General features: G+C 33.6%; 2 protein-coding genes across 2 annotated transcripts; both read right to left on the bottom strand.

Moving 5' to 3' along the window:
- Nucleotides 1–11,058: 11,058 nt before the first annotated feature.
- Nucleotides 11,059–16,741, bottom strand: LOC148627409 (uncharacterized). The gene is made up of 4 exons (XM_088572596.1): nt 16,633–16,741; nt 15,260–15,748; nt 13,389–13,498; nt 11,059–12,956 (listed from the first exon to the last, which is right to left on the bottom strand). The coding sequence occupies exons 1-4, from the start codon at nt 16,666–16,668 to the stop codon at nt 11,282–11,284; spliced, it is 2,310 nt and encodes a 769-aa protein (XP_088428722.1). The 5' UTR covers nt 16,669–16,741; the 3' UTR covers nt 11,059–11,281.
- Nucleotides 16,742–19,717: 2,976 nt separating this feature from the next.
- On the bottom strand, nt 19,718–27,045 carry LOC148627408 (uncharacterized). The gene is made up of 4 exons (XM_088572582.1): nt 26,955–27,045; nt 25,739–26,138; nt 21,512–21,609; nt 19,718–21,296 (listed from the first exon to the last, which is right to left on the bottom strand). The coding sequence occupies exons 2-4, from the start codon at nt 26,132–26,134 to the stop codon at nt 19,748–19,750; spliced, it is 2,043 nt and encodes a 680-aa protein (XP_088428708.1). The 5' UTR covers nt 26,135–26,138; nt 26,955–27,045; the 3' UTR covers nt 19,718–19,747.
- Between the last annotated feature and the right edge of the window lie 783 nt (nt 27,046–27,828).

Here is a 27,828-nt window from a genome sequence, read left to right as displayed (position 1 = left end):
TTCGCGCATCTAGCGACCGCGATTCCCCTAAAACTACTGATCAAACTGATTTCATGAAACTTTGTATACAGCAAAAACATTTTATTTAGTTTTGCAGTTTTACGGGAAATATTATTCTGCTGAATTTTGTTAGAGTTATGGTCGTTTTGATAATCACATAACACGAAATATAAGGTAACGGGAGCGATATCTTTTTTTTTGGTAAATAAAACAAATTTCATTTAATATTTGTAACATAAATTGAGATTTTTTAATATGTTTTTTTTTAAATTGGCAATTCTTTCCAGGCGGAGTCATTTTCGTCAGAGACGGAGTTGTCCATGTGCAATTTTTAGGCTAATGAGGTTGGATATTATTTTCCAATTAAGTTCTATGGGAACATGTGACCTTTCATGCAATATCATACAAGATATCTAGTTAAAGCACACTTGGTCTTCCTGTCATAAATCTCAATTTTTGTTACAAAATTCTTTTTTCGTTTTTTTTTTTTAAATTATAAAATATCAATTCCTAGAGTGCCAAGATAAATTAAGTTAAGTAAGTCCCCCATATATTGATGGTGAACTGTATTCAAATCGACATGCTGGTCGTTAGAATGACAATAGTCACATACTTAAACTGTGTAAATAAAAAAAAACGTAGGCGTTTAATTTGCCATCTTCTGAAAAATTGCCAAATAAAAAAGTAAAACTAAATCAAAAACAAAAACAAAACAAGACAAAACTACAAAAGTAATGTCAGTATTTTTATTTAATTTCACATAAAATTGATGTAACTCTCTGATATCTAGGGCATGCTATGTATTACGTTTTTCCTCGACACAGAGATTTGAATCAGAGAGAAATTTGTGGTCGAAATGTAATGATGATGGTGTGAATAATCAAAAAGAGCGTATCTATAACACTCATACCACTCTAGGTCTGTAAAACAAAAAAATAATTACCTCTGCTGGTACGTATAGTCACGCCAATACTGCTTGTTGCTGGTTGTACTTCGCCTAATTGTATGTGGTTGTATTGGATCTGAAAAACGGGTTTTTCTTGTTCTCCTATGTTGTTATACGGTGGCTGACCCTGTGTTGTAATGTGATGGGTGACCCTGACCTACAACTGAGTCATATGTGGTTATTGTTTCTATGAAGTCAACAGCAAACACCAAACCAATACTTACTAGCAAGAGGACTATTCCAAGTGCAGAAAAACCAATTTTAAGACCTATCCTTAAATAAGAAGGAAGATGTAATATAACACAAAAATGTAATTAAAAATGTACCGGCAGATGTAGGCATATGTAACATAAAGTATTTATTTTGTTTTGTTGCGCTTTTTTTCTCTATCATTAATGGTATCTCGTAGAATTGCCGTTCTCGTCATTGACAAACGTTTTCATATACAGAAAGACTAAAATTAAGACTCGTTGAAAACATATGAATATGAAGTAATGATAAATAATAGTTATGCTTATTATTGAATACGTACTTGCTTGTGAAACCTTTGGTTTGTCGTTCGGTCTGAATATAAGAATCAAAGTATAAGTAAAAAAACATGATTTTTTATACATGTACTAGATATGTAGAAAGTTAAAATTTCAAATGTGCCACTGATAGCCATAATTACAATGTATTCCTGATTCACTATTATTTCTGTCATTAACGACGTTTTACAATGTGTTATAATTTACGAAATTGACTGCTTGGATATTTTTGTTCTTAGATAAACACATCTTAAACGTAATACGCTTTGAACTTGTGTAGATTCGTATTCTGATTATGTTTATTATCGAAGTTTAGTTCTTGTTTTATATTTTAACAAAAAAGTTTACACGGTTCTTCCCATTCTACCAACAATTGAGTTTTTCCATTTGCATGAAATGTATATGATGTATATTGTAGACGATAATTGTTCAATGAAGACTTTAAGTGTTTTTGATGGTTCTAATACTATCAACGATAACAATTGGTATAAGTCCTAGATTGAAATCAGTAACTGAAAAAAGTAAGATTAGTGAGTTAACAAAAACCGTAATTTCTGTTTTCAGCGCTTGAATAATCTTGATCTAGCAATCAAGTTGGTCACTGCGTAACACAGTAACACAATCCAATAGACAATGACAAAACAAGATAAAAGTTACGGTGAATGATCTTCATATGTTGAATGGTGATGAGGGGAATGTCAACTTAAAATGAGGCAGATGTGGTTGCATTACATCTGCGCACATTCCAGATAGGAGATTGAAGGATCGCGCTTAACCTGTATATGCGTACACCGCTTGTTTAAAAAAAGGTATTATGATTGCGTACAGAATATAGACAATGAACACCATGCGTGTTCTTTTTTGCTACCGGATAAGAGTCAAGATACCTTCATCAACATGTTTCATTATCTTGTTCAGTCGAGTTCACAGATTGGACTAGATTTGAATATTGCTGTATTACACTACGATTTTTAAATAGCAGTTCATGAAGCTGTGCTTTCGATCTGGCCAAACTTTACAAAGCTGTTTAAAAAGTTCTGAGGTTGCTGATTAAGATTATTTTGCTTTTGGACGATGCTCCTGATCACGAAAAAACAACACAGTTTGTCTACTATGTGCTAAATACATATATTAAAGACAATGCAAATTTTCCTTATCGAATATGGGCAGACCCTAACCAAGACAGTAAAGGATAACAAATGGCTGCGAAAACTTCCACAGACAGTTGAGAACGATGTTTTACCACAGTCATCCAAATATATATTTGAATTTGTCGAAAAACTTAAAGGAATTCGAACTACCAGTTATTTGAAAAATATTTTAACGTTATGCCACAGGAAAAACAGATGAAATTCAATTTTGCGAAAATAAAAGAAATACAAAGTTACGGTATATAGGAGGGCGGATTACAAAAGCTCGCTTTTGTTAAAAAGATGGCTTTCAAGAACTTGCCCGTTGAGATTTTAACTGTGAATTGACTGATATTTTACAAGAATTTAACAGATTACTTAAGTTGTACCCGTTGCTCTTTGAATAATATTAGGGTCTTTTAAATGTGAATACATATATGTTTTATGTTAGTAAATTTTGTTATTTCCTCATATCTTCCAAGCCATGTAATATAGAACATTAAGGGTGTGCGCAGTTGAGACAATAGTATTTGTCAGGTAGTTTGTGCAGTTGTCATACCAAATTTTGCGCAAACGTCATATTGCACAGTCGTTGATTTCAAAATTTTGCGCAAACGTGTTTCTCTCACAGGTTCATGTATAACTTGACCCCGTTGTAGTAAAAACATTGTCTACAATACATGAAAAATATGTTGCCGTGCCTACAGACAAAGCCCAAAACAACATTTTTTGTCTGAAATTCGTATTATATCCAATGTTTATTATCAGAGGTAGACGAAGAAAATAATATCAATTATAAGACCTATACTTCTACCACACTCTCAAAAGGAGAGATATTGGAAACCCATCTGTACTATCCTCTTTTGATCTCTCTACCAAAGACGATGATTGTGATATATCGTCTAGGTACTGGATTTCTAAGCTCAACAAGAATACATACAAACAACGCTGCATAGCTGGATCTGCAAAGTGTACCACCAAATCTGTTTCAAAATTTTTAACTTATATACTCACATCTGTCAAAGAGGGCCTCCAGCCCTACCACGATACTTGTTACTCCCGTAGTGGTATTAATTCAATGTGGATCCGACCCTCAATTCAAGATTATTATCAGAATACAATAGCATTAAACCTATGATTTTTCAATTCTTTATACTTCTATTCCCCATACTCAGTTAAAATCCCGACTCAAAAACAATGTACATCGTTGTTACTAAAAACAATGACGGTACACCTAGATACAAATATGTAGATCTTGGTAGAGATTTCTCGTACTTTTAAAAATAATTCAAAAACATCTTCCAAATATACCAAAGATGCTTTCGAAATGCTGGAATTTTTTTATCGAAAACATATTTGTCCATTGTGTTGGACGCGTTTTTTTTTCAACAAACGGTCGACATTCCAATGGGAACAAATTGTGCTCCTCTTCTTGCTGACCTATTCCTTATGAGGCTGACTTTAAAGCTGAGCTGATCCAAAAGAAGGTACATCATTTAGCTAGATCCTTTAATCTCAGTTTTCCGCTATATAGATGACGTATTATCGTTAAACAATGCTAGTTTCAGGGATTTGATACATCGCATCTACCCAAAAGAACTTTAGATAAAGGATACTACAGACACTGGGAATTCAGCCTCATATCTTTACCTACACTTTGAGATCGATGGTAAAGGAAAACTATTGACCAAACTGTACGACAAACGCGATGACTTTCCATTCCGTATTGTCAACTTTCCTTTCATCTGTGGCAACATCCCTTCAGCACCTGCGTATGGAGTTTTCATTTCACAACTCATACGTTATGCCAGAGCTTGCCGTAACTCCATGCTCCCTGTTTTTAGTGCAGTTCGAGTTGCTCATTTACTTTCGTCACTTTGTATTATTTCGGTTATTTTATGTTTTTGATGTGCGTGTTTTTTCCATGTCTGGTTTTCCTCTAGAATCTTGGTTCACTTGATTACTCTTTAAGAGGGTTGAATATTGTTGATTGTCGTCTTATCACGATGCATCAACATACTATATAGATACTAGGTAAACTCCATGAACATCTGAACGGAGGAGAAAACACGAAATACAGAAAATGTAGGATTAGAGCGCTATTCGGCATAGGTTTTAGACAAATGCCTTTAGACACCTATGTTCTATTCCTAGTAACGGTGGCTTTGTCTTTTTTTACGGATCATAAATCCCGACAGTCATTTTGTGCACAATTATCTAGAGGAGGAGAAGTTCGAAAATTTGTCGATGAGGAGGGATGCCAAGTGATGGCATAAGCTTATTGGCCTTTGGCAAGGAGAGCTAAAAATAACAATTGTTTGTTTACTGGCCTGTTACCCTACATCTATTACTTGTAGCTGTCTAGAAACTATGTGAGAACCAAACATGGGTAACCTGAAATTATACATTTCATCTTGTATTGGCATTTAAGAATAAATTGCATAATTGTAAAATGCGAACTACTTTAATTTATAGTCAGTAAGATTACATGATCTTTCTACTTATTATTGTCCATACATGAGATCAGAAGTAAACTTTAATACAGTCAATGAAATGTAAAATATAGGTTGCAGACTTCGTTTAGATGCTGATTCAATATCCTAATGTATCCGAATGTGACTTCAGTTATATAATCCTGCCATTTATATTTAATGAGGTAGGATACCAAAAGTACTAAATCGTGATGTTTTTACCAAAAAATTAAGTTTTTTGTCTTCTTTGGCATATTCCTTCATATATTTTCCCTATATTCAACTATGCTGGAACACAGACATAAACATGTAGGTAGATTTATAAGAGAAACACATTTAGAAGGACCTAGATAAAAAAAGGAATTAGATTGTTAAATCAGGTGTAGAAAAGATTGCAACAAAAATGAAATTTAAAAAAGATTTTTGAAAACGATTTTTATAGGCATTAGAAAAGATTGCAACAAAATTAAATTTTTAAAAAAGATTTTTGAAAAAGTCAACAATGACAACAGACAACTACAACGAACCCAAAGTGATGACAATAGCTCACGCTGACCTTCGTCCCAGATGAGCTTAAATATACGATGAGAAAACCAACCTCTTCTAACTAAATTCTGTTACTCAGAATATTAGTTTAAAACGCCAGACCTTGATCAATTTAAGTTTTAATTAATCTAAATTAAATGTCATCTGTTGGAACAAAATGTAAACTTGACCTGTAACTTATCATTGTGAACTTATCATGTCATTATCTGCAAGCGTTTAGGGGGAAAAGTCCTTAAAACGATTATTTCTGTAAATTTTGCTAAGTTCAAGGCCCGTAATTTCAGTAAAATCATCGAAATAAAACCAGATACAAACTTGCATTGTAACTTATCACGGTTAATTTATAATAAAAATCATGTCAATATCTGCAAATGTTCAGAAAAAAAATGTCAGGAAAATGGTTATTTCTGTGAATTTGGATAAGTACAGAGCCCGTAATTTCGGTAAAAATTATCGAAAAGTAAATTTGTCCTTTAACTTATCATGGTGAACTTATTAACCAAAAAAATATTTCAAGTGTTAAACAAAAAGTCCGGAAAACTTAAGATGGACTGATGTACTGACGGTCAGACGGACGGGTCAAACACATTATACCCTGCGCAACTGCATTGCGTGGGGTATAATTATTCAAGCTCAGAGTTCTTCTCCTTTGAAATTAAGAGAACACATATTCCATAACAGATGTAAAAGATTAGTACTACTACTGGAGTTACGCAAAATCAGGTGATAAAGGGCAAGTGATTCTTTACATTTACGACATACTTTGAGGTGAAATATTGCATGAAATCAGTCATTAACTTAAGCCAAAATTGTGTATGTCATTTGACCATAAGGTGAAAGGTCATGTTCATAAGTCACACACCTTAATTGGTACATGACACTCAACGTTGGCGTGAAATACACACATACCAAATGCCAGATATCTTAGTAAAAAGGCAAACAAATTATGGCACAGGCAAAACTTTGGGTGGTATTTTGCCAAAATGTGTATCTTATTTGACCATGAGGTTGACAGGTTAAATTCAGGTAAAATTCATCTATTCTGGTACGCAACACTCCACCTTGAGGTTAAAGGTCAATGTTAAAAGTCTACCACTCTGGTATGCAACAATCTACCCTGAGAGGATATACCAACATACCAAATATTAGAAGTGTAGGTCAAAAGACATAAAAGTTATGGTCTGGACAAACTTTGTATGAAAAACGTTAAGAAGAAAAGTCCTTACAGGGGGTGATTTTGGGTCCAGATGAGCAAAAAACAAGGATATGCTACATATTTTTATTTTTGGGGTCTGGACAAACTTTGTATGAAAAACGTTAAGAAGAAAAGTCCTTACAGGGGGTGATTTTGGGTCCAGATGAGCAAAAAACAAGGATATGCTACATATTTTTATTTTTCATATGTTTCAGTGGAGAGCACCTACTACACATCCATGCATACATTTAATTAATATCTTCTTGCTCTTGTTACCAAAACGGGTCTGAACATAGCCTATTTTCGTAAATTTCAAATTGTCAAAAATTAAGAATTTTGGTTGCTATGGTAACCAGATCTAAACCAATCAAATTGCTTTGTACTTTATTGTAAATGCTTTTCCTAAGACATACTTCATTAATATAATTATTTAGTTTGACAAATTTCCACCATTAGATATAAAAAAAAATACATTCAAATTGTAATGTTTTTGTGTTTTTAGGCCCAAATTTGGTGGTTGCTAAGGAATGGTCGTTGCTATGGTTACGGTGAAAACATTTTTCATTTTTTTTATATTAATTCTTGTTTTCCCATTAAATCCTACTTATTGCAAGTCAATTTGGTTCAAATGTCTGACATCGATAAATCACCCACCTCATGATTCTTAGGTGGCCTGCTACTTAATATTCAAACAACTGTTGACCGAGTACATAGAACAATGAGGCCTTTTTAATTAATGATTAGAATATTACAATTGATTTACTATAGAAAAATAATCTGTAGTGTGAACAAAAATTCACTGGCTGCGTCTAAATAACTTACCCGACACCTTCATCGTATGGATGTAAAGATTCGTCATGAACACAGAACCACGTTGAGTTCATTGTGCAACATTTACAATGAAAACTTAAATCAAGAACAACTCCAGCACTAAAATTCTAAAATACCATCTTCTTCACATATCACTGCACCTGAGTTATTATATAAGCAAAAAATTGTATCTGGACTGAATAAAAATATACAAACAAATAACCTTATGGTTGTATTTAAGACTACATATTTTTAATAAAACGTTTAAAACGGTTTCAATTGAGTTGCAGATCCAGAAATTCTGCAAAATAGGGGCGGGGGGGGGGGGGCGTTTTCTGGACCCTAATGATTTCCGCTATTTTCTATTCATTTAACTAAACGTATACGCATAATGGTGGATGTGAAAACAACGTTACATGTAAATTTTATCGTAATATAATTATAAAATGAATGTTATGAAAATAAATTACATATTAAACAGAATATCGCTTCGAGAAATCTTAATCACACGGTTATGAATGCATTAAATACAGATACTGTTTTCTTTTAGGTGTCACCTTGCTCAGTCCATGTTAGAAGATTTCTAATGAATTTCTCTTTTGTTTGTGTACAAAGATATTAATATCCCTGACGTATATAAAGTTATATTCTGGCAAAACCACTTTTACTTACCATACGTGTCGACATCTTCTACACCATTATGGTAACCTACATGGAGTAACCAAAATAAAATGATGTTCAAATTCACGTATTCCGTCATTTTTGTGTCACATGGAATATATGTACATTCCAGTTCTGGGAATTTAACTGCACTCCTAATCGTTGTCTTGCCCAGTGACTCTCTTGTCCTTTTTTCATTTATGTGTTGTGTTTGCTAAGTTTTTATGTGATTGCTTTGTACATTTTTTAAAACATTTTTTTTAGGTTATGGATCCAATAAGTGTTTGCGATTTGAGTGTGTGGTTTTACTCTATGTATGAAACAAGACGGTGTCCCATCATTGTATTTAATCAACCGTCCAATTTCTTATTTACGTACATGTACACGTATAACATGTATATTTCAGTTACGTCTGGACACCTCAGTCCGAACGTCAAGTCAGAGGAATTCCGGAGATATTTTGATTAATTTGGTACAAAACGTATTCAACACATTGCATGGTAAAACGCTGTTGACTATTAAGTGTAAATATTTGTAAGAATCGGGAAAACTGAGAAAAATCAGAAACATGCATGTCAAAACCCCATCGATCAGACAATAAAATATCACTCAAGGATACCATCTCTGTTTGAAATGACCATTATTTAATCTCTGCATCACTGGCTTTGCTCAGAAACCTTTTCAATAGAATATTAGAAAATTAAGGTTTTTGACAGAGTTATCTGCCCTTGAAATGTTCAATTTCAGTGCATTTTAATTAAATTGTCACTCAATGGGCCAGCATTATATGGATTGTGATGGTGAAAATAGTCAAATAAAACAATCAAATTGAGATTTTTTTCATACCATGTTTCACCCACTGCCTGATTCTTACAGATACTGACACTTAAAACTGTTTAATCATAAATATAGTGTATCTATCTTTAGTGTGTTGTGGTTAATGATTTTTACGTTGCTTTTACTATGACACGCTGTAATAAGAACTGAACATATTAACGAGGGTGATAACATGGAGCCTCATTATATTTATATTCCAAAATAATGACATGATAAATCATCAATAGGCTTTCTATACCTATTTGGCTTATTGTTTTGTCTTGTCATAAGGCTGATGGTGGATATCATTCACAAAACTATTATGTAGCTTAAAGTCGCTGAAACCAAACAAATATGTGAAGTTTTTGACATTATGAAATTGATACTCTATCTGTCGAGTAAATCAACGAAAATTTTAGATGCTGTGTTTACTCATGTGTAACAAACTTCAGTTAATTGTCGTTTACATTTTTTCCATACAGGACTATTTAAACTATCCTAGCTTTAAATACCACTAACACCGGTAAATCGAATCAAGTAGACCTTTTGTGAAATCACGAGATTGTACACGTATAGAAATTTAACAGGTGAGTTTTATATCAGTCGGCACATGGTCATTGAGTGAAGCATTGAGTTTGGTAAAGTAGCAGTGGGGAATTATAATTGTCGATTCAGGACATGGATATCCCTAGGCTAATGTTTACAATACTCAGGTAAGTTAATAATTAATTTTATATGGTAAATTATAGTCTATTTTGCTGTCGAGATGATATTTCTTGCTCGCGGTCCAGAATGTACGAGAAATTGCCATATTATGCAAAGGTATAGATGTTGTAAGTAATTTTTGGGTTCAATGTCTATTTACAGGGGTTTTTAGACCCGGTTTTTGGTGTGCGTCTTGCACATAGCTAGAAGCGTCGACCTGTCGGTGATAAAATGGTTATCAACCTGATGTTCCCGAGATGGTGTAATAACGCCTAGAGTCGGTGAAGTAATGTCGGTGATTAAAAAAAAAACCGTTGGAAAGCTAGGAATTTATTATTTTTGGAGCACAAAGTCCGTTATATTAATTTGTAAAGTAACCGAGAAGTCCGTGCTAGATATGTTCGTTTAACCAGTCATGGCTTACTGAATACAGCATTATAGTGAAATATATATCATCTGGTGTTCTCTTCGTCAATATAGAAATCTACAAAAAATGTGTGAAATTAGTCTATATTTCGTCCAGTTATAATTATAACAAAAGTCCAAGGGAAACAACCCATTTCATTCGTTAATTTTACAGTACATGCAACGTTCGACCTTATCGGGAGGTGTGCAGAAAAATGGTGGTGTGTTGAGACTGTGAATCATTTAGTTTGTGTGTTTATTTCATTCCATTATATTTAGTTCTGTCTTGTGCGTGTATATTCAATTACATTTATGTTTATTCATTTCATGATGTCATTTATCTTGAATTTACTTTAGTTTGTTTTGTTTATTAAATTTATGTTTTACATTTTTTTGTTTTATATGACATTGGCCACTTGACAATCCAAAGAACTTACTTCTTTACATCATGGCAACTGTGAAACTGGTATGCTGACATAGACAAACTAAAACTTACATTGAATATTACGGAACAGCAAAAACAATATCACAACATACAGAACCATCTCCAATATTTTGTAGTATTTTGCAATACCATGTCTGAGATAACAGACATAAATATTTCGTAATATAAATACATGTATTTACGTAAAAGTAAATAAGTTACAATATGAAGGGGATTCCCGGGTTAGTAAGTTATCGTAAAAATAAATAGTATGGCAACAGAAAAATTTGGATGACAAAAAGAAAAGGAACAAAAATTATTATGAACGTGTAATGTTATCTGTGTATAATTCTATCATTAGTTAGGCCATGGAAAATGTATCTGTTCACGACTACGCTGATTCTAAAACAGGGTAGGTACATGTAGCTAGGTAGGTAGATAGGTAAAAATCATTTTATTTTTAAATTGTGTCATATAGATACTTATGTTAGGATTTCTTTATTAGTGCTCAACTAAATGATAGATTAGCAGCATTTCGTAAAACAATACCGATAAAATGTGCTAGGGTATATAGAAAAATAGGGTTGGTAGGGTAACCTTAAACAGGCAATTTTTTCTCTGGCCTTATCTCCTTTTTTCAGTTGTCTTATGTCCTCGACCATGGTTTTTCTTGAAAGTAGTTACAGTAAAATTTGATAGGTATTTGGTTATTGTTTTGGTATGGTATTATTCCATCCTGCCAGACTAATGCCTCAGCACCACGGTAAGTATTGCTGTGAAATATTGGAGATTTCGCTGACAAAACAACGACACCATTAAATCGCCTATAGGAAGGATAACCATACTTTCGTTGTTTTCTCATGATCATTGGTTGACATACTGTTCCACACTCGTTGATCGCAGTAAAGAAAATTGTCGCAGACGAAGACCAGTAAGATGGACGTTTTACAGCTATGTAGGTTACCGCCTGAGAAACTGACTGTCTGTTATCAAGAAACACGTGGTCTTCATATATCCCGTTGTAGTCCAAACCATATGCGACTATCTTGACTTTTGTCAGTCCAGATTTGTCCAATTTACACCCCTCTTTTGTTGGAATATTCCGCAGGAATGGAATTTCTTCTCCAGTCGAATAAACATCAGTGTTTTCATTGAATTTTCCATTCGAATCCACCGGGTGAGATCCGTAAACAATACTACCATGTCTAAGTTGAGCAACTTCTACCGGAATGTAAGTCCACAAGTTTGAAGTCTGTTCACAGTCAATAGAAAATGTGTTTTGCGTAACAACACCTCCACAAACCTTTTCTCTCTCTGGAATGACGAAATTGTCAATTGATAAGTCTGACTGGGTTCCACTTTCACTTGGAACTACAGGAGGAGGAAGAGGAGGCAATTCTGACGATTCAGTGATACTTTCATTCAAGAGGAAGAAGAACGCTTCACTTGAAACTATTTTTTCAAACTGAGTAACTTTTTCTTCAATTTCTGCTTCCTCTTCATCTGACATAAACGCAGGGGAAATTTCACGGGAAGTTAATGATGGCCTTTGCTCATTCTGAGAAACTGAAAGCATCGGTTCGGGTGCCAAATTTTCGGCCATTCGTAACATTCGCTCAGTCGTTATTTCAGGCCGAGCAGCACTTGATCCTCTTGGTACACACCTTTTGCGAAAAAGGTCACATCTTAACCATTTAGAACCACAGCTTGGCTTATTGTTGCTACACCACGGTAAGGTTGCACATCTATAATAATCTCTTGTCCAAAAACTAGCAAAACCGTCTCGATTAGTCAAGTTTCTGCCATCTAACGGCGGTAACATCATTAAAGAACTTGCGCCGTGGAGCTGTCGAAGATGTCTTTGAACCGATGGATATGTTGTTGGATCATTCCCAATACGAATCTGGCGTTGTCTATATTGTTCCCATACACAATCAATAAAAGCATGATGCATATAGAATATTGGGTCACTTGGAGCTAGTGCAATTTCTAACATATTACCTCCGACGTAAACATGGACGCCATTGTGTTGCATCTCGAGCATGCGAGCAAAGTAAGCATGACTTCTTCTAGTTCTTATCAGTCTATTGATTCTTCGTCGATCGATAAGACGACCAAACCTGCCTATTGATCGAGAAAGAGGTATTTCATTATGTGTCCAATTACCAAATGGGCCAGACACGACGTTTCCTTCGCCATTACCAGCAAATTCATGTGTCCACAGTACAGAATCAGTAGGGTCCTCCATTCCGTTTTCTAACGTAGAGTCCCAATATGCAAGCATAACATCCGGGTCTTGTTCTTGCAATGCCATTTCGTACCTGAAAAAAGGAAATAGCCGTTCAAAAATATCATACGTCGAGACGCTTTGCCGAATCCGCAAACAAAATAATAAATATAGTTACTTGCATTATTGTTTAATTTGAAAGTTCAATTGGGGTGTTTATCATTGTGGTGATAAACACATCAATGTGGTGGAATTAATACAACCACATCTTTTAGTTTAACCGGACTATCGACAAAGCATAGAAGTACGAACTTTCTGTTGCGTTCCTGAAATGGTAATCTGAAGGAAGGCAACAAAAAAAGCAAGCTACTGACTTAAGACAGATAATTTAGAAAACAAAGGGGTCGATTGCAATTCATTTACTTTTAAAATTTTATTAATTATACTTGTCATTAGTGCTTAATATATTTGTACTTAAACAGTCCATCCCCGATTTTTCTGGCGATCCGAGTGTTAATTAACGTACATGACCAGGTAATAGCGATGCCATCCCAGGAACGCTGGTCCTCCATGAGCTGATCTTGTAGCACTTTGGTGATAACTAACCAATGCATCAAATTTATTTGGCAGCACACGCTGTGTAAAAATAAAATTTGATGTATATGTACTTAATTTGTTGTAAAATACAGTAAAACATTGACAATTCACGACAAAAACGAATCTTCAAATAATTTCCCTTGCTATTTTGTTATTTCTAAATGGATGATACTAGCAATATTTTCTACTCATGAATGAAATAAATCAATATCAAGTTTTGATACACATTGGAGCGATGCACGAGAATCAGGCTACAACTACCGACAGATATAACGGGTTTCATGGCATTAATGTACGACATGTTCGATATTGTTATATCACTATGTTACAGTACGAAAGAAGCGAGATCCAGAATACTCCTAGTATAAATTAAAATTGAACTAGACAATGTGATGCCCACGCACTCCACATGGACACAATTGTTTGGCCAAAACGCTCAAAGTAGGACTACCCTTGAAACACCTTTGTGTCTGGGCGACAGAGATGATGCCGCGCACATGAAAGATTTGTCTATTGATAATAAGGCAATAAAATTAGTAATAATAATCATTTGTACGGGTGCTTCTAACTTTAGATATCGAAACTTTTCCAAAATTTCATTTTAATTGGTGGAAGCGTTTTTTGAATTATTGTTTGAAAACGGTACACACCCCTCCTTTTTGGAATAATTTTCTTAACTAAAAAACGAAAAATCGGAATTTTTGAAAAAAGATAAATGAATAAAATAAAAAAATAAAGTAAGCTATCCACCATGGGTATTAATTTTACACTTCCACAAAGTTTCATTTTAACCAGTTGAAACGTTTTTGAGTTTTTGTGCGAAAACTGGAAAACACCATCCTATTTTATTGATAAACTTTAATAACTCGAAATGAAAAAAATATTTTTTTAAGTAATAAAAATGAGTTTCCCACTATGGACGTAATTATGTTTCATTACTGACTGATTTTAGTAATATGAATAATTACTAATAATTAGTAGTATGAAAAATTACGAATATTTTTTTATTAATTATGCATTTATACCGAAATTACAGAAATTATGCATAATTACTGATTACAAACTTTAAAATTTATTGTATCATATACATTTTTCAAAGTTTCGTTTTAACTAGTTTTTGAGTAATATACGGGCCAGAGAAGCCTCTCCTAATTTTAGTTGTGATCGGGGACATAGAAAAATAGTATAGGAAATTTTTAGATATCATGATTAGTAGTGCGGGATCCTGGATCTTCTTGGGTGAAGAATACGAAATGATTTAGTTAGGAAACATAAAATTATTTTTTAAAGTTGAAGCAAAACTATGGTTGTGTAAGGTTAAGTGTAATTGCTTATTTTGACATTTGTTTGAAGTGTACAAGATATGATGTGACGTAACAAAAGAATTACAAGATGTTATTTTAATGTGATTATTTGAAATAGCCCCATTTACATATTTTTGTCCTTGGATGACATTTAATGGAACCGGAGATTCTTACACAATACATAATCTTATATTATCTTATACAAGTTGATTGTCTTTTTTGGCAGCATTGAATGTATAGAAAGTTTAGTAGAATTAAGATTTCTTTTTTGTACCAGATCTATACCAGAATACTTGTTAATTCAAATTTTTACTAAGCTAGGAAGATTTCAGGACCATTTTGTTTGATTTTTTATTCACATACATGTATGTATTATTAAATCCTGATTAAACTGAAATTGGGCGTGAAATTTTATAAATTCATTGATTTCACCCTTATTTGGCGTTTGCCATAGAAGACATTTGAATCAAATCGTTATTAAACATCCTTGATTCACCTGATCATTTTTCATAGCATTAATCGCATTGTGGTACCGTCGTCTTTCGTCGTCGCTAAGCATTCTGTATTCCTTTCTTCGTCTTGGGGGTCCAATATTCAAAGTTCTGCTAGAAAGAAGGGTGGGTGAAAAATGCATCCTTTCAACTTCGGGTTTGTCATTCATTAAAATAAGTCGTGGAGTTGTCGACCCTTGATTGTCTGTTGGCGGTACTCCATTATTCTCTCGCATTTCTCTTGCAGTTTGCTCGACTGATCGATTTACAAGAGATGAAAGCCAGTTCACAGTCTCGGGAGTAGCAATTTCACAATTCTTTTTGTTGAGCCACATGAACTCTAACATACACGATGTGGTGACTTCTTCGTCCGTGGCCTCCGGGTCATCGTCTGCTCTTTTTATAAGACAATTTTTAAGTTGTCTTGGAAGAGGATTAGATTTGACGTCACAGATGACTGACGTAAAAATATTTACGAAGATTAACAGCAAAATCTATAATAAAAAGGAACATAAAGTTTGATTATTGAGATGTATTGACCTTGTGAAGTGCGTTTTCGTGATAAAGCTTAAAATTCATAATTAAGGGATTGTAGATAAATTTTAAGATTTGTTTGAATAATATTAGAATTCTTGGTATACAAAATACTGAACTCCCAGTAGGTAACGAGAGTAGGAAAAATAAGCAATTGCGGAGGTTCAAACGAGGGGAATACGTAGACAAAACAACGTCGGAAACACCAAAAGAACAATAGACGAGGAACAAATAGTGCAGCACAAATGAAGAAAAAAGTGTGCATTAAAAACAAATGGTAATATTAAAAAAAATAAAAGACGTCATCAACATCCACAATAAAATTTGAATATGTCACTTTTTTATCCAAAGACAAGAATACTTGCAATTCTGAGAAACTCTTGGGTGTCATGCAAACAATAATTGACATTAATACTTGTGTTTATGAGTAGTGATTCTCTAGCTTTTGTATGACGACCCGAAGTTTGTGTAGAGAAAAAAACAAATGTATGCATAATATCATTATTATCCAAATATTTCGTATTTTTTTACTTTTAAATTTGTATTTTCTTTTATTAAATAAATGAGTTTTTTTCTTACTGAACAACATGGATTTTACACCGTGACTCCTTGCACCCAATCACTGCCTAAAAATCAGAGAACTGATTTAAACAAGCATTGACTTATTTTTTGGTAATGACCGGGATAAGTCCTTTTTTAGTATTTTGTAACTTATGCAACAGTTGACCGAGAACTATAATTCGTTAAAAAAATATGACATTTTGATATCTTCAATTTAATAATGTGATTAAAAATGAAGTTATTAACTATTTTACGTCGTAAGATTATTAACTAATAAACCTACCTGAAATTTCATGTCATTCTGCCATCTTTTATTCATCTTCTCTGGAAATCGTTGCTGAGTGTTTATTGTAGATTTATTTCCAGAATCCCATCTTGGACATAAAGTAGGGTTTTATATCTAGACGGTCTTTTTTTTAAGTCGTTATGATCCTATTGATTCAATACATGGTAAAAATAAGGATCAACAAGAGAGCAAAGTCTCAACATTTTTGAGACTAGAAATAATTTATTGATAAAACACTTCCTGAAAAAAATGTCTGCTGGTGTAAAATTATTTTTTATCAGAACTGAAATTAAGGTAAAGATAGAAAACAAGCACTATTCGAGTTCACCCTTTTGGTTGCCTACGGAAATTTTAAGTACAATTCTACTAAAGAATCAGGCAAAAAAGTAATAAATTTATCATTTGTCATCATTCACGCGCATCTGGTTAAATTTATTTTCACCCAACCATCTAACAATTTTAGAAATGATGGAATCGTGATGAAAAAATCAAAAGAATTTCAGTTTTCAGTAAGTAAATTTTTTTTTTTTCAAAGGCATTCGACATCACCTCATGAATTATTCGAACATTTAATTTTGTAAATGGACATCGATTCCCTGCTGGGAGTTTGCATCGAAATTAAAAATGCTATTTTGAACCTAACTTAAGTTACAATAAAAATTTAGTTACAATGTAAATATCACATGGGTATTCAATTCACTTTACAAGAATTTAAGATCATTGAACTTGAACTTGAAAATCTTTCTTTGAAATTAAGATCAACAATGGAAGCGTCTTAAAAATGTTTATCGAAATTTAACAGAGGATTTAAATCTTAATCATTGACATGAGGCGGGTTGAGATTTTCATGTCATGTTAATGATACGGTAGCCACTTAAGCAGGACGGATTATGATTGATGTGATCATCATTGAGGTCTAGCTCTTGCATGTTAATAACTTCTAGTAGCCCTGTACCAATTGTTAACTGTTCTAATGCTTGCTTTGTTATGTTTCATGTTTTATACATTAAGCAAACACATCTTTTAAATTGAGTTTTATTGTGTGTTATTTTGTATTTTGTTTTGTTGTCTACAATTTCTAAGAGATAGAGGTGGGGATTGTGACCTCATCAATATAAATCCCAGCATTAGTCAGAAACCTATAGCTTTTGATAATCTTATTTTCTTTTTTGCTTTAGGTGTGATGTCGATTCCGCTGAATCGGTATATTTGTCATTTCAGGGGTCAGTCGAAAGGAACTCAAGGTTTGGGATTTTTCTAACCATTAAAGGTCCGTGGATTACCTTTGACCTTTCCATTTCACTTTCTGGTCGGCTTGTTCTTTCTTATCACATTCTCCGATTTCACTTAATTTTATATTGAGTTCTTTTAATCAGCCATTAAAAATTCAAAAAAGACAAAAAGTCTGAAAAAACATATACTGTGAAACTACTTTTATTCTTGGGCTATCAGTTATCGTGGATATCGCGAAATTAAATTCAGAACTAAATAATAACTTCCATTAATTTGTACTGAGGGATTTGTCAAACCATGAATTTAAGACACGAACCAAAGATCAGCCTGCAGTCAACGAAAATTTATATCCACGAATAAAAGTATTGAATACAGAAAGCCTACGTTTTCGGCAAATGTCCTCTGCATAATTCTTATGTTGATTCACACATAAAACTTCTTTGGAAGAATTATTGTTCAACATTGGCGTCAAAACAAAATGCTGGTTTGACAAATTGCTAGGCCTCTTACCACATTTTTTTTCCTTTTTACGTCAACAATAAAGGGACAATGAGGATGTGAACAAAGTCACATCAAAGAGTAAAAAAGGTCACACATGTTAGTAATGGTGTCAGTGGATTAGAAAGATAAATAAGTTACCAACAGCGGGGGTTGTTTGTTCCTAAATACACAGCTGTAAAATTTCGGTCTGATGTACGTAACAACATCAGTTTTTTTTGTTTTTTGTTAAATTGATAACTAACAATAGGAAGTCATTTTTTTTAAATTAATAGAATTAGGATTAGTACACGTGTTTCGTTATATCATTGCAGTATGTACTTAACAACTGACCAAGACACCGTGTGCCTGCTATCAACATTTTTTGTTACTTGAGTTGTCTTTGTCTTGTCACTCCTTGATCGCTCGTTTTAGTTTGATATTGGTCAAATAGTTGACCTTATCTTATAGTTAGTAATCTTGTCTTTTTTGTCAGATGGAATGACAGTTAAAATATACTTTTTCTCGTGATCGTCCCTTCGAATTGTGACCAGTCAAAGCTGTTCGAACAGTTGACCGCTTACCTTTTTGGGAAATAGTTCAAAATCATACAAAAGTCCCTGCCTGAACTTAAATTAAATTTAAATAATAAAAATTATCGATCTGTTTTATTTGTACATAGCCTGTGCTTTAAAGTTGTTTTTTATTTATTATGTGATAAAAACTTCGGGACGATCGTTCGTATAAGTGCCAAAGAAATAAAGTCACCTGTTTCCATAAGTCGTATCATAATTATTATTTTATCTAAGACTTAAAGTAAAATATGCTAACACTTAACCAGAAACCTATCGACATGGCAAAGATGCCCTTGGTCACTACATGTACCACGGTCAGGACAGAGATCAGAGATCAAACCACGATGTATCTGTGTTCTTATAGTCACTGTGTCATGTACCTGATTCAAGTAATTCACTGTAATATTTAGTAAGCTTTACATTCACCTAAACAGGAAACGTGACAGACACACAAACAAATAAACTCATATGCCCCATGTTTTGGATGTGACATGCAAATCCATGTGTAAGCACTCAACAATATAAAAGACTTTCATACTAAATGACATTTAATTAATTGTTCATCCATGATGACAGACACAAATGATGGTTTTTGATCTGAGTCTAACCGAAAGTCATGCTGAAGGTTATTTTGAGTAAAATTATTCTCTAAGATACCATATCACGATCCTAAACAGGAGCAGTTAATTTCCAAGTCCTCAAAGTATTTTAATATTTAGAATTAACTTACTGAACAATACATTGAAATTCAAAGCCCGCTCTACAATTAAATCGTACCCAAATAAGAAAACGAATAATTAAAACAGAATTTTTAATTTAAAAATTCTTCATCCTTGTTTACTGTGCGGACACTCATCCCAGATCCATTTGTTTGAGTAATCACAATAGAATTCAAGATAAATGTTGTGTTCTGATTCTGTGGGAGTAAACTTTCCATTAAACTCCCAAATTGACAAAACGGCTTCGCCAAAATCATTCCCGTACATGAGTGGCATATCAGGTGTGACTCTTATTGTTCCCTTACAAGGCTCATAATAGACATGATTTCCTACTTGCTTTCGGCATGTTGCTTTACACAGTCTTCCACAAGCATCGGAAGCTGTTATTAAAACATCGGTTGGCTTATACGGAGTAGGTTTCTGAACTGCAATGTAACCAATATGAGATGAAACTGGAAGTCTATTATCAACAAACACGTAATCGGTATATGATCCAAAGTAGCTCAAACCAGAAGACTTAAGTCGGACCTTAAATGCCCCTGATTCATCTTCCATACAATCCTCGTAAACAGCCGGGTTTCCTGGTTTCACATACTGGTTGAGTTTTGCGTAGTTATGCTCATCGTACATATCATACCGAGAAGGTTGTCCATAGTCATGACCACTTGCTTTAAAAACAACTTCCTGTGGTCGAAGGTGGACGACCTTGACCGGCAAATAGACCCATTGCTTAGCATCACTGGAACAGTCGGCTATAAAGTTGTTCTGAATTGGTCGTCCCATGCATGGCTCGCGTTCTATTGGAATGTGAATATTGTCGATTTGGTCCGCAGGAACAGAAAACTCATAATCTTCGTAATACCCTTGATGATCCGCTCGTCTTTTTTTTCTTCCGGCCCTGTTAACCTTGAAGTTTACATTTCCCCCGCGATTATTTGCTTGTCTGAACGGCTGTGTTTCACGGCGGAAGCGCACATCAACAGAGACACATTCTGATGCATATCGACCAATTTTACATTGAAGATCTGGTGATCCACAATAAGTATTTTGAGCTGAACAAGTAGGTGACAATTGGTAATAAGCTAATTTAGCCAACCTGGCAGAATAGCCATCTTTATTCGTTGGGACACGACCAAGGAATCTCATGTATGGCATGTTTTTCATTGGGGTATTTGGGCCATGGCCCGGTAGACCAGCTTTGTATGGATACTTCATATCATAGTTATGGTTGTATCGCCATACTTCCCAGAGATAGTCGACATAAGCATGATGCATCCAGAAAATGCAGTCCCAAGGGGCAAGTTCGATTGGAGCCATAGTCCCGCCTACCCAGTTATGCACGTTATCGTGAGCTGATTCGAGTGTAACGTAGGGTGATGGCTCTGTCAATCTCTCTATATTGGGTATGTTTATGACAAACCTTGTGTCATAAGATGTGAACAGAGAACCTGCATTGCCACCATTTCTCATGATTGGATTGCCCCTCAAATCTCGGAAGCCACCACACATTCCAGAATTAACAACACCATTCATTTCTCCTAGATAATCGTCAGTCCAAAGGACTGAATTTGCAGGATTTTCCATGTTAGCTTCTTTTGTCGAGTCCCAGTAAGGCATTGTGATATCTTTATCGTAATGTTTTAAAACTGACTCTAACCTGAAAAAAATGAAACATGACTAAAAATATAGTTGTGATTTACACATTTAAAATGTTAAGTACGGAAAAGAGCGATGCATTTAGTAGAGGTATTACAGAACTAGATTGTAACTTTCTATTGTGTACTTCGGTGACATCTATACTGATTTTCATCTCCAATACACTTGCATATCTATTAGGAATGATCAGTGCAATATAAAGACTGTAATACTTACATTAATAGAAAGAATCGATGGTACCCCGGGAAAGCTGGCCCGGCGTGGGCAGAATCTCTTATTTGGTCGTTGTGGAATCGTGCAAGCCATCCAAAATACTGAAATATAGTATATAGTGTATTTAGTACTAACAAATTATGTTTGTTTTAACAATATTCAATAAAAACAAAGAAGATACCTTGTCCCTTTCAGTCTCTCATTTCAATAATGATGTCAGAGCCAGTTTTAATCTGCCGTGATACTTAACTTAAAATTACAACAAAAATTGCCTCAATTGAAGTTACAAATTACTCTTTATAGTTTCTAACTTTCCTTGGCTTTCTTTTCGAGAATTTGACATCAAAATGGGCTGAGGGAATCATGTTTAACCACATGAACTATAAACATCCCGATGGACAACACAGGTAAACATGTTTAACCACTTGACGGACTATAAACATCCCGATGGACAACACAGGTAAACATGTTTAACCACGTGACGGACTATAAACATCCCAATAGACAACAATTGTCCATCTATACTTGATGATTCTACACCCCCATAATGTACGCTTCATCTTTCCAGTTCTCAAATTACAGATTCGACTTTATAGATAATGTTTTCTCACTAAATATATCATTCTAGATTTGGTTATTGCCTATATCTCATTATAGCTCAGAAGAGTTTAAAAAGATACACAAATGCCTGTCTCTGATCTTGACTTTTATCGTGAAATTGACAGCTTTAAATTAAAACTCTAATTTCAGTGAAACATTCTAGCTACTCCAACATGTAAAATTGTATTTCAAAATGTTCCACGGTCGTTTCTATGGTCCGATGAACCGATATGGATTGTTCATTTCAAGTATGAAAAACCTTCCATCTACAATACATACGGAGAGTATGTCGGGTGTCATGCAAGTAGAAGAAACTGTTACTTGGCTTCACCCCTATGGGGTTCTTGCCGTTTGTTTTTCTGTATTTACTTTTTTAATTTCATCGTGTTGTGCGATGCGTTGTAGCTTGTACTGAAGAGAAGAAAAGTTATAATTAAAATGAGGAAAACGGCCTGTCCATCGAAGGGGAAATTCTTGAAAAAAAATAAAACAAACAAAACGGGAACAATAAACAGACAACAGCAGAGGAGGACAAGTAGCCAGAAATTAATATGAAACGAATATCAAACGGTAAAATTTTACCGTTTGATATTCAGTTTGATATTGAAAAGTTTGAATGTCGAATATCGAACATCGAATATCCAACGTACTTGATTTCGGTAATTAGCAATACGTTAAATTACTTTTGAAAACGTTGAATCTGAACAAAATTTGTTTTTGAATCCTTTGATCGTTACTCGATTTTTATCCTATTTAGGTTTATACAAATGGAATAAACAAGGGAAAATGAACTTTTTTTAATCAACTGTTAGATTGTCATCATATTACATTTATATATGATCAATGCCTTTGGACATACAGCATCATTATACTTTTAAGTTGTATAGGGATTCGTCATTCCATGTTTTCCTATACTTGAACAATGATCCCTAACAAATGACCTTAAAATGACTTTGAAAAGGAAGGTTTTAGTAATACCAAGCGTACAAACGTCCATGGATGGAACAAATTGTATGAAAATAAGCGGCTTACAGCACAGGTGTAAAAAATGGGAATTTCAAGGAAACACGTGTATAATTCAAGGAGTAACATATATTTTTTGCAAACTAAATAAATCGAATAAGTGTCGATCTTGCATATGTAAAATAAAAACATGTTTTAAGCGTGACATCATAAAACTCTGTGTTTCTACATTTCACGTTTCTTGGTAATAAAACCTTGATTTACAACAATTAGACTCGTGTAATCAAATATTTTAAACATATTTTGGTCGTTCCGATTATAAAAAGATATAAAAATATATAAAAATCCTACCCGACAACGATAAAATATCAAAAATGTATAACATCGATACATCCATCGCTGCGTAGAGAAAAGTATAAACAAGCATTCTGACAAACCTGATATATATTGTTATCTATCAAAGAAACAATATCAAGAACTGACAATTCCATAACAAAAGGCAAAATACGAAGTACATGAACATACAATAATACATGTACTTCCCCATCACAGAGAACTGCTACATGTATAAAAAAAAACATGCAAGAGATATACTCAAAGTTTAAAGACTAGACAAGTACAGAACTATTAAGTATCAGTCCTTATAAAGATCAGACAGAAGCTGATTCATGTATGTCAAAAATCCACCGAATTCAGTTTTATTTCTTGTTTAGAAACAAGTACTAGTCACTCAACCAGTCTTAGTTTTTCATTTGGTTGTTGTGCTTTTGAGATAAAAAAATATGTATAGATTGTACATGGAATGGGCACTTTGCAAGAGTTATCGTTCTTGATTTTGTTTCATTTGGTTGGTTTTAGTGGGAGATGAATGTATGATTTTCTAAAAAGTGCAGACCTGAATGCAGAAATGATTATCGTTATGTGAAAGTATAGCATATAAAGACTGGAAAAGCATCGTTTGTTTGGTGGGTTTTTCTTCACCATGAATCCCTTTATCATTGGCAGTGTCTGGATTCTATGTGGACTGCTACATAAGCATCAAGATATTATCTCTATATCAGATAAATAGTGCCTTTGACAAATATGTGCAAAACAAAAATATGTAAAAGTAACAAGTAAAATAAAAAAAACTATTGTCGTAGCTAATTTATGGGGCTAATAGGCAGGATCTGTTTCACAAAGAGGTAGCAGTAAAAATGATGAGAAAATTATCAAGTTAGATACTTCAAGTCGTGATATTTAACATTCGGAGACAAAGACTAAACCATAGAAACAGAACAACACAATAATCAGTATATATTAACTAAATGAATACAAACAGAAACTCAAAAATAAATTAACGACCCTGACTCCACTAAAAATTAAAAGTATTTACTAATTGCACCTGCCTATTGCTTATATTGTGTCAAATTGTTTTAGAACAAAAGATGGAAATCACGACATTGTGAACTAATGTGTAGATTGTAATGTCAACTTCAACATATTTCTAACCTTTCCTTGGGTCTATTATAAGCATATAGTTACACAATGTTTTTGCTCTTAGTTTATAAATCGGTATATAACAATGGCTTCAAACAAACAGAAAAAAGTTTAATACAGAATAAAATTAACATGCTTTTTTTTATTGAAACCGATAGCAACTTTTTTTAATCGTTTTTTTTTTCAATTCTGGTTATGTATGGTGTCTAGTTTTTCGTTTTTTGTATGTTATTTTATAATTTCCATACTTAAAACATCTTTATTTTTACCACATAAATTCTTATTATTGGAACTCGATGCAAGCTTATTATTTGAAAATGCATAGGAGATATCATGTAAAGACTTCTAGGCACTATACATTGACAATGGTCCTTTTAATATTTATGAAATACAAGCTATTTTAGCAAGTGTTCCAAAGGAACGTAACCCACCAACATACGACAATCGGGTTGTAGTCTCATTGGAGAAAGGAGCAAACATGTTCTTGGAAACTTAAACTATTATTAAACTTACGGAAATCTTTTGAAATAAGTTATTTATAACCATCCACTCAAAAAGATCGAATATTTGAATTTGAAGTCTACCGCTGTCAATTGCCTTATTGGGACAGTAAACCAGTCATTTAGGTCAGGAAGTAACTTCCTTTCGCTTAGAATTTTAAAAACGAGATCAAAGTCGGGAATGTGAGGAAGGATTATTGTGTGGTTAAGTGTGATTTTTTGTAAGAATCAGAAACATGCATGTCAAAACCCTACTGATCTGACAATATAAATTCAGTAAAGAATGCTTTCTGCATTTGAAAAGATCATTTTTTGATCTCCGCATCATTGGATTTGCTTTGAAATTTTTCAATAGATTGTAAAAAAAATGAGGTTTTCTGACATCGTTATCTAACTTTGTAATGTTAGTTTTCAGTTCAATTCAATGAAATTATAACTCAGTTTACCAAATTGATATGGGAAATCTTATCTTTTTCTGATGGTGCAAATAGTCAAATTAAACTTTCTAAATTGGGTTTTTTTCATACCATGTTTCACCGACTGCCTGATTCTTACTGATATTGACACTTAATGACGTCGCTTTACATCATGATGTCACCGCCGTTCTCATGCAACAAGCATAGGAAGTAGTCATCACAATGCTCAAGTTTCAACCTACAACCAATGCTGTTGGGAATGTTTTCCTTACCCCATCATCGTAGGCCTTTTTCCATGCTGCTCTCAAATTTTTTCTACGTTGTGGTGACATCATTCTAATTTCCTGGCGCATGTGTGTTCTTGCCTGACGTTTCTGTCTATAATTATAGTGATCACATATGACTTTGCCGAAGAATCGTGAAATGTCTGCCATTGTGGTATTGTCTTGTTGGTGTGAACATTTTTTCAAGTTCGGTCCCTTTATCCACACGTATCTAGTTACGCACGTGTTGCACACGTCCTCGCTAGGCGATTGTGTTGGATCGTGTTTACTTGTTTTCAGTTTAATACAGTCCTTCAAATATGGTGGCATGTCTATTTGTGATATTAGACATTTTACTCCACAGAAGCTGTTCAAGGCTACTAGACAGACCAAGATTTTCAGCATGATCCTGAAAATGAAATTAAGAACAATGTGTTAAAGAGTCTAAATATCTTTGTTTAAATTTTGAATGAGCAAATTTTGAAAAAAATCGGGACATGCTGAAGTGATTGCTAAATTCATTGTTATGTTTTGTTTCTTCCCATCTTTCCACAATATACACGTAGTGAGGCGAAATACTTGTTTCATCCAATACCAATAGACTGATGCAACCAAAACAAAGGGTGGGTCGTGAATTACATTTAGAGAATATATGAATATATAACATTGGATTTACAGGTAAGTCGTAGATCGGAAACACAATTACATTTGTATGTAACTCTTTGTCAGTAAGAAATCTCTGAAAATAGTCCTTTAATCATAAAATAAATGTTTATTTGGCGTAACCTTTTTTTTTCAATTCTATAGACTCTCATATCGTGGGTACATTGTTTTTGTATTCTTTTGAAAGTATGTCTCATGAGCATTGTGGGTGGAGAAAAGAGAGCGGGCTTAAGTTTAATTGAAATGAAAAAAGCTTAAAAGAAAAATAGAACAAGACTAATAGTTTTAGATATTTTGGATGGTAAAATTTATTTATTTTATGGTCAAGTACATGACATGTTCAAACGATCCGCGTCCTTTTCTATACGGGCTAGATCAGTTATTTCTCAATGTTCCACTATTCTGCTGTAATAGAGAAGTTAATTTTAACACAAAATTCTATAAATCATTATGATGTATTTCAACAATTATGATGAGCAAATTCGTTTCGTCATGACAATTATATTGTCTCATTTAGAAATAAAATGGTAATATATTTGTTGGAAATAAAATATTTTATTACCTTCGTATGGCCGCTTAAGTCTGTAAAATCGTAGATACTTTAATAATGTTTTATACTGCGTTCAGAACAAATCCCTACTTATGTTATTTTATTGTCATTTAACAGAGTAACAGTTTGGTTTTGATTATCAGATTTTACGGAGAAATTTTCTGTGTTAAAGCATAATAATCAGAGGGCTGAAGCTGTGAATCTAACATTTCTTTTTTGGATTAATGAAATGTATCAATTCTTGTAATGAAATAGTTAGTTTAGAGACTGGTTTGTTCGATTTATGGGGTAATGCAGGATTGGAATGGGTTAGGGTCGAGTTGGTGCGTTATTGAATTGTTTCCAACTAACAGATGGCATTGTTTCTTTCAAATGTTTTTTTTTTCACCTTATAAAATCCAGTTAGAGAGGTTCTATTTCTTAGATTTCATTAATTACTATGTATAACATATTATAATGGAGTCAACATTGTCAGTGACTTCTTTTTTCGCAAAAGCATTTCAGTAGTTGTTTTGAAAAAAATATAGTTAAAGTAATGGGTCAGACACTGAATGGGAACCTATGTCCATTGACTATGTCTGGTGTATATTCTCAGCCCGGCTGCAGTTCTTTATTAGATTAGCGTCAGTTGATATATCAACATTTGTGTAATTTTTTTTAATTGCTTTGCGTAAATGATATCTTGAAAGATATTGAGATTATTTTTGAATATTATTTTTAAGTTCCTTTTTGCCTCGTTACGTTGGAAGAGTTATATTGTAACAAGCCTTTCCTTTTTTGAAATTCGGATTAAACTTAAACTGACTAGTACGTCTAACGGTTTTCAGAGACTCTTGTTATGTGTGTTGTGTTCTTTTTTTCTATGTTTGTTGTGCATCATTGACGC

Source organism: Perna viridis, chromosome 1 (assembly GCF_037379345.1).
Source record: "Perna viridis isolate PV_CMFRI_1.1 ecotype Kerala chromosome 1, ASM3737934v1, whole genome shotgun sequence".
Taxonomy (NCBI): domain Eukaryota; kingdom Metazoa; phylum Mollusca; class Bivalvia; order Mytilida; family Mytilidae; genus Perna; species Perna viridis.
Note: the sequence above shows the minus strand (reverse complement) of the source record. Positions and strands in the feature narration are given on the sequence as shown.

Bases quoted from the DNA above. Each gene is read 5' to 3' on its own strand.
- LOC148627409 (XM_088572596.1), bottom strand. From the start codon at position 16,668: ATGAATAAAAGATGGCAGAATGACATGAAATTTCAG. The intron at 15,749-16,632 runs GTAGGTTTATTA...TTTTTATTATAG, and splicing joins AGAATGACATGAAATTTCAG to ATTTTGCTGTTAATCTTCGT. The intron at 12,957-13,388 runs GTACGTTAATTA...TCCTTTTTTCAG, and splicing joins CATCGCTATTACCTGGTCAT to GTACGAAATGGCATTGCAAG.
- LOC148627408 (XM_088572582.1), bottom strand. From the start codon at position 26,134: ATGCTGAAAATCTTGGTCTGTCTAGTAGCCTTGAACAGCTTCTGTGGA. The intron at 21,610-25,738 runs GTAAGGAAAACA...ACTATATTTCAG, and splicing joins AAAAGGCCTACGATGATGGG to TATTTTGGATGGCTTGCACG. The intron at 21,297-21,511 runs GTAAGTATTACA...CATTTTTTTCAG, and splicing joins CATCGATTCTTTCTATTAAT to GTTAGAGTCAGTTTTAAAAC.